This window comes from Myotis davidii, unplaced genomic scaffold, assembly GCF_000327345.1.
Source record: "Myotis davidii unplaced genomic scaffold, ASM32734v1 scaffold123, whole genome shotgun sequence".
Classification (NCBI taxonomy): Eukaryota; Metazoa; Chordata; class Mammalia; order Chiroptera; family Vespertilionidae; genus Myotis; species Myotis davidii.
In genome coordinates, this window is record NW_006295391.1 from 1,329,924 (window position 1) to 1,337,951 (window position 8,028).

Genomic DNA, 8,028 nt, shown 5'->3' on the forward strand with positions numbered 1-8,028 from the left:
GCCTTCTTTAAAATTCAATGCATATGTAAAGAAATATACGGTAACCCGAATTTACCACACTCGCAAAATCGCACACAGCCAACCATACACCCAGTATGGTATCGCGATTCGCGATTTTGCGCTATCATACTGGGTGTATGGTCGGCTGTGTGCGATTTTGCGAGTGTGGTAAAATCGCATAACAGCAAAATCGCATAACAGCCGAGCATACACCCAGCAGCGCTGCTGATGCCTGAACGGTATGTGGAATGAAGTGGGCGGGCATCGGGAGGCCACTATGGCACAGGGCAAGCACTATGGGCAGTCTATCTGAAGTGTACCTGGCGTATAAGACGACCCCCCACTTGGAGGCATATTTTTCAGGGCCAAAAAATCGTCTTATACGCCGGCAAATACGGTATACACCTTCAAGATGACTTAAATGGTTAACTTTGGGTTATGTGAATTTTATCTAATAAAAGTTGTTTTGAATAAAGATTATGTGGTACAGTGAAAACACATTTGCAAATCTACATTTGCAACGAAAATATTGAGTTACACCTAGTGATTTCCATGTCTAAATGTTTTATCATCCTCTTTCTTTTCTTCAGGATGCCAGGAAAGCATGCAATGATACAACACTTGTTCAGGTAAAGTCGTCGTCCCCGCCCCAGCTCCAAGCCCCAGCCTGTTTACTTTAGTGATTCACATGAAACAGCTTTGCACCAAGGCAAATGACATTCAGATTCTTTTCTGCTAGTATTAAATTGAAAAAATGAGATTCCTAAAATCACTTCGTAATTTTTCAGATGCTGTACAAGTGCTTTTAAAAGCACACTTGTTAAAAGAGAAGGCCGTGGAAAATAAATACTATAAAATATGTAGGTTTTTTTGTTTCTTTTTAGGGAGCTTCTTGATTCTTTTAGATATACTCTGATTAAACTTTCTTATTAGGTTAATTAACATTAATAATTTTCATTAAGAAATGTTTTATGTGCTTTACAAACATAAAACTGGCTTTCTTACAGGCAGTTAAAATTATAAATGTTTTACTCTTTGATCATCTACCATTAGATTTTTATTTGGGCTGTTTTTTTCCCCTAAAGTTGGGAGGTATGTCTATTCTTTTCAGTTAATAGTCTACAGAAGATATTCTTACTAGAAGGGATGCATGTAGCATAATTTTAAATCAGTTATACTTTTTCTTGAACTACATATTGATCCTATAATTACTCTGTGGAATTATTTATATTGAATTACCTTCAGTCGCTCTAAATTGGTTTTATGCCTGATTTCTTTTTTTTTTTAGTTTTTTATTTCAAGAAAAACGATTTTAAATATAATGTTACATGCAGTAACCCTTAATATTTCAAGAAAAACGATTTTAAATATGAAGTTACATGCAATAAACACCAATTCAAGAAAAATTATCACATATAATAACATTACATGCAATAAACATTAATATTTCAAGAATAAAAGGATTTTAAGTATAATAAAATTACCAAAACTCTACTAACATAGTATGATATCACAAAAGTTGTAGGAAATATTAAAAATCTGCAAATAACAGGACTGCTTCTATTATATTGTAGCATATTTTTCCCCCTCTGGCTCTATTTTTGTTCATCAGTTTATGTTGTTCATTATACATCGTATGATATCACAAAAGCTGTAGGAAATAGAAATATTAAGCAAATAACAGGATTACTTCTATTATATTCTAGTATATTTTTCCCCCTTTGGCTCTATTTTTGTTCATCAGTTTATGTTGTTCATTATATTCCACAAATGAGTGAGATCATATGATATTTATCTTTCTCTGACTGGGTTATTTTGCTTACATGATGCTTTAAAGTCTATTTTGTTGGATGTGAGTACTGCTACTCCAGCTTTTTTTTTCCTTTTCCATTTGCATGGAAAATTTTTTTCCATCCCTTCACTTTCATCCTGTGTGTGTCTTTTGTTTTGGGGTGGGTCTCTTGTAGTCAGCATATAGTTGGGGCATGTTTTTGTATCCATTCAGCTACCCTTCACCTTTTGATTGGAGCATTTAATCCATTTACATTTAGGGTTATTATTGAGAGGTACTTATTTATAGCCATTTTAATTCTGTAAGGCTAGGTTTCTCTTTCTGTTTCTTCTTCTCAGCAATCCCTTACAACAATCCCTTTAGCATTTCTTGTAATGCTGGCTTGGTGGTGATGAACTCCTTTAACCATTTTTTTTTTTTGTCTGAGAAGCTCTTTATTGACCATCCATTTCGAATGATAGCCTTGCTGGATATAGTAATCTTGGTCTCAGATCCTTGCTATCCATTACCTTGAGTACATCATGCCATTCCCTTCTGGCCTATAGAGTTTGTGATGAGAAATCGGGTGTCAGTTTTATGGGTGCTCTTTTGTAGGTAACACTTTTCTTTTCTCTTGCTACCTTTAAGACTCTCTGTCTTTAATTTTTGGCATTTTAATTATGATGTGTCTGGTCATTTATCTCTTCTTCTGGAGAATTCTCTAGTTCTTTCATTTGGGGTTTTTTTCTTTGTTCCCTCATTTTGGATGTCTGTTTGGGTTTGTGACTATGTTTAGGTAGATCCTCTACACCTCTCAATCTCTAGTGCAGGACAGTGTAAAGGCTGTTTCTGACTAATTGGATCAGGCAAAGACTCAAAGCCTCCAGAGACCGCCACTGCCTACAGAAGTGGTTCTCAACCTTCCTAATGCCACGAACCTTTAATACACTTCCTCATGTTGTGGTGACCCCCAACCATAAAATTATTTTCATTGTTACTTCATAACTGTAATTTTGCTACTGTTATGAATCATAATGTAAATATCTGATATGCAGGATGTATTTTCATTGTTACAAATTGAATATAATTAAAGCATAGTGATTAATCACAAAAACAATATGTAATTATATGTTTTCCGATGGTCTTAGGCAACCCCTGTGAAAGGGTCATTGGACCCCCAAAGGGGTTGCGACCCACAGGTTGAGAACCGCTGGCCTGCAGACTAATAGGATTCTGATTTGAATTGCCCCCAGGCTATCATTCTCAGGTGTGGTGAAAGTTTTTTCAACAGGGTGGGGTAGTTTCTTCTGCCTGGAGGTTGTTACTTTTAATCTCTTAAGTGGCCTCAGGGCAAGATGTTTTCCAATTGGGTGTGTCCACTGTCTTCTAAGTGGGAAAGATGTTCTCCACTGTATGAGGGAATGACTCAGCCCAGGAATCTTGGGGTGTCTGCCTTAGCTCTATTCCCCGAGTCCCCAGTCCTGCTCTCACAGCTCCAGTCTGCTTCACCCTCCCTCTGCTGGAGCACAAGGTGGGTGGCTTCAGAGGGAATTTAGTGTGTTGGCCCTTTAAGGGGGTGCCTGAACTTTCAGCTGCCACTCCCTGGCAGATAGCACCCCACTGCTTTTCACAGCTAGATGTTATGTGGATACCTTCCTCAGTTTGGTGCTCTCTGCTGGGGAGCCCATCTTTGGGATTAGATCCCAGAGTTCTCAGTGGCACCCCCCCTACCCCCCCGCCCCAGCTGAGTTCTCTCTCTGGGGCTTCAGTTGCCTGTCTGTGGGTGCCTGGCCAGCCCTTTCGTGCCTCCGTCCCTCCTACCAGTCTCTGTGTGGTCTCCACCTTCGGTCCTTGGGTATCTGGGTTCTCTCTTGTGAGTTTTCCATTGGTTATTCAGAAAGTCTTTCTATATTTCAGTTGTAATTCAGCTTGTTCCTGGGAGCATGTCTGTTCAGCATCCTCCTACTCCGCTGCCATTTTTTATCCCTTCTTATGCCTGATTTCTTGCCTATTAATTGTTCTTACTTTATTTTCTGAGCTATGTCTAAGGTAAAGAATAACATTTATGTTGCTTTCTAAAGATCACATCAAATATGGATTCCGTGGGTCGGATACAAATGCGAACAAGACGTACGCTGAGGGGGCACCTCGCTAAAATCTATGCCATGCATTGGGGCTATGACTCAAGGTTTGTACCTGCTATCTCCAAACTACCTGCAGAATTACATTCATTAAGAATCTCCATTTGCATTTCCTTTAAACAATTTTATAGTTAGTAAACAAACTATATTTATGAAAAGTTTGCAGAAAATGCATCCAATATGAGACTTTGCTTTCATTAAAAATAATCAGTGACACTTTAAAAGTTTAGAAACCTTTACTATGGAAATAAATTTCTCTCTCAGAAATATCCATTATTAAATTATCCAGATAAACTGTTTAGGGTTTCTTTTCTTTGCATGAGGTGTTAATACTGTTGTTTACTATGCCAAAAGCAGTTCAATTGTATATTAACCTTGCACTTTCAGTTAACATACAAATATTGTTGAATATAGCTATGTACAAGTTCCTGGATATTGCTGTAATTATTACCTAAATTCACAAAGGATGGAAGTACATATGTATTGTTAGCTCTACAAATTGCATTTTTCAAGATGCATTCTCTTTTGTGAGACTACTTGGTTAATTCAAATAGCAGTTATTTTTCCATCTTTTGCTTTGGTTTGGCATTTATTTTCTGCTACTCCTCAGACAGTTTTCACTTACTTGATTTCTTGTATGTGTAAATATCTTCTCTACCCAGGTAGTGGAGGCCTCAAAGGTAGGAAGTATTTTCTGTGTGTACCCATAACACTACCTTCACATCTCAATTGATACTTTTTGATCGAATGAAATACGGTTTTTAGGCTTACATCTACCCCATTGTCATTAAATTTATATCACTAAACACAAGCCAGTCAGCTAATACTTACCAGAATCTTGAAGAAGAATCCAGAATGCTGTCACCATGAAAAAGTTGAATCATAACCTGACATTTTTAGGAAAATGTCTAAATTTTGCTAAGTTTTTATGTTATGATGAAAATTTTGGCATACAGAATACATTTCTTTTAAAGTTGGAGGGCTGTTTTCTGGTATCAAGTTTTTAATTCAAGAAATTATATATATATATTTTTTTTTCTGAACTGTTCTACATTAATTCCATGCATAACTAATCTAAACTACTTTTTTCCTCTAAGTGTCAAATTATTTTTGTTTGTTCCTCTAGGCTACTGGTCAGTGCTTCCCAGGATGGAAAACTAATTATTTGGGATAGCTATACAACAAATAAGGTAGAATTTCTTAATCATTCTCTTAAGTAACCTATTATTCGATTTGATGTTCATCAGTTCTTTCCTTTATTCTGTAATTTTCTTCTATGATAAATTTATTCTATTTATTTTCATCTAGATCCTCTCTTGAAGCTTAGGCTTTATTTTTAATATTTAGCCCCATTTTCATGCCCAAGGACAACTGCAGGAATATTTTTCAGTGTGTTTTACTAGACTTTCATATTTGAATATTAGAGAAGAGTGTGCATCCGTTTTACATAGAAATAATTTGCTAAACAAATTCCAATTCCCCAGCGTGACCATGACCCTGAGATTTTTATTTCTGGCTGTGGGTGAGGAGGCTTTTCGTTGGTCCACTCTAGGCATTGCTGTGAGTGGGGGCTGCTCAGAAGAGACAGCGGACAGCTTGCTTAGAGCTCTTGCTGGGGAAGCCAGCAGGTCCCCCTCACGTGTCCACTGGAAGGAATGGCCGACACACAGGTGCTGAGTGGTAGTGGAAAAGCTTCAGGGGAACTTTCACAGGTCAAATTCCTTTAGGTTCTGTGTACGCTTTTATTAAAGTTTAAAAAGTATTGTTTTGTGAAGTAAACAGTATCTTCCGCCTGTTGAGAATTTAAAAGTAGCCAAGACAGATTTGCACTGTAACAGTTCTTCTACTTTAATTGGCATTAAGCATGGGCCTTTCAATGATATTTTCCTAAAACCAAAAAAAGAAATGTGTATTGAAAATATTATTTTAAGTTAAGTGAGAGCACAGTCATCACACACAGTGTATTGATTCTGTGTGGACCACTTAGCCTTAGAAGTCCCATATACCTTAAATTTTACTGCCTGACCTGCAAATGATTGGTGTTGGGTAAGAAGGCACCAGATAGTGATATGAATAGGTAGTGGAAACTCTTGCTATTGTTTAAATTCGAGCCTATGATTAGAGGAACCATCTCTTCATGGAAGAACCATATTTAATAGACTCTGATACTTATATTGGAGGAAATTCCTCTTTTGCACAGGACTGCAAAAACAAAGAATTTTATTACGTTTTTTACCTTTAACATTTTACATTTAATATTTTAAGTTGTTATATTGCATTGAAATATCCTTGTTGTTTCTTCTCTTAAAAGAATAATTTCTGAAAAGAGCAGTTAAATTGAATTATTTGTAATTCAGAAATAGGTATTTTAGTGTGCATTAGTATTTTATTTTTCAGTGTTCTCTTTCCCAAGCCATTGCATTCTTTATTTTACCTTAATTTTTAGATGCATTTAATTTTTCATAATATTTGCTTCTTTGTAAATAGGTAGGAAGATGAATGACTGTCGTTCCTTAGTGATGGATTTGGTGCCTTTCATTTGTTCTGCAGATGCATGCCATTCCTTTGAGGTCCTCCTGGGTGATGACCTGTGCTTACGCCCCCTCTGGTAATTACGTGGCTTGTGGAGGACTGGACAACATCTGCTCTATATATAACTTAAAGACCAGAGAGGGAAATGTGAGAGTGAGCCGAGAGTTACCGGGTCACATAGGTGAGCTCCACTGAATATTGTCCTGTTTTTCTTAAAAAGGTATTATTTTTGTAAGGGTGATACATTTATTGCAAAAAATTTACACAATAATGAAAATACAAAAATAAAGCAAATATTTTTTTGTATTCTCTGCAACCATATAACATCACAGGGTTTTGGCATATATACTTGATTATGTAATTGAAAGTATATTATTAAGACTAGAGCCCCGAATTCGTGCACCAGTGGGATCCCACAGCCTGGCCTGCGGTATTGGGCCAAAACCGGCTCTCCGACATACCCCGAGGGGTCCCGGATTGCGAGAGGGCACAGGCCAGGCCAGGCCAAGGGACCCCACCGATGCATGAATGGGACAGGGAGGGATGCAGGAGGTTGGCCAGCCTGAGAGGGACTGCGTGAGGGCTCCAGGGCATGTCCAGCCTGCCTCCCTCAGTCCCAGTCGGCTGCACCTCAGCAGTAAGCTATCCTATTGGTTGGAGCATCTGCCCCCTGGTGGTCAGTGCATGTCATAGCGAGCTGTTGAGAGGCCTTAGCATATCTTTAGCATATTACACTTTGATTGAACAGCCGACGGGACACTTAGCATATTAGGTTTTTATTATATAAGATAACATTTATAAAGTGTTTTTTCACTGTGATAGCACATTGCTTTATTCTCCAGAGTGCACAAAAAACCATAATTCAGTGGTACCACATTTGGTTAGCAGTGTTTATGATGATTTTTGGCCACTCATCGGGTTTCTGCCTCTCTGAATTCCTTGCAATACTATTTACCATGCTTTTTACAAAATCTCCACAATGGCATTTCCCTGCCATTTTCATGTTTGAAATACTGGTGAATTCTGAACATTCAGGTGCTACCTTTTTCATGAAGCCTTCACTGGGGTGGTGGTGCTAATTTCTCACAAAACTTTTAATCTTTCTCCAAGGTACTTAATCCCATCTGCCATAGGTTATAGACATTCGAGAGGAGTATGTCTCTCAGGTAATTGTAGTAGGTGGGAGGGACTTCGTATTACTCAGGTTGTAACTTTTAGAGAGTGTCCAACATGATGTCATTGACGTACTAAATACCTAAAAGAGTTGGTTGATAAAATTTAGTTTCAGATAGCATAGAGTTTGAAGTAATTAAAATTTGAACTGTAGAATGTACTAAAAAACACTGTTGCCCAGGTATTAAATACTTAACAATACGTATTAGTATTTGTCCTTGGCTGGATAGCTCAGTTGGTTAGAGTATTGTCCTGATACACCAAGGTTGCAGGTTTGATACCAGTCAAGGCACATGCAGGGAGCAACCAATGAATGCATAAGTGGAACAACAAATAGATGTTCCTCTCTCTCTAACTGTGTATGTATATTAGTATTTCATATGCTTATGGGGTTATTTGATCAATGATAAC

At 37.6% G+C, this 8,028-nt stretch overlaps 1 protein-coding gene across 1 annotated transcript in view; it reads left to right on the forward strand.

The window, feature by feature from the left end:
* Positions 1-8,028, forward strand: part of GNB4 (guanine nucleotide binding protein (G protein), beta polypeptide 4) — an 18,862-nt gene that overhangs the window by 7,140 nt on the left and 3,694 nt on the right. Inside the window, exons 2-6 of the mRNA XM_015568002.1 lie at positions 591-629; positions 3,853-3,959; positions 5,039-5,102; positions 6,463-6,636; positions 7,578-7,610. Of these exons, the coding sequence (XP_015423488.1) occupies positions 591-629; positions 3,853-3,959; positions 5,039-5,102; positions 6,463-6,636; positions 7,578-7,610 (417 nt within the window). The remainder of the gene's footprint in view (positions 1-590; positions 630-3,852; positions 3,960-5,038; positions 5,103-6,462; positions 6,637-7,577; positions 7,611-8,028) is intronic.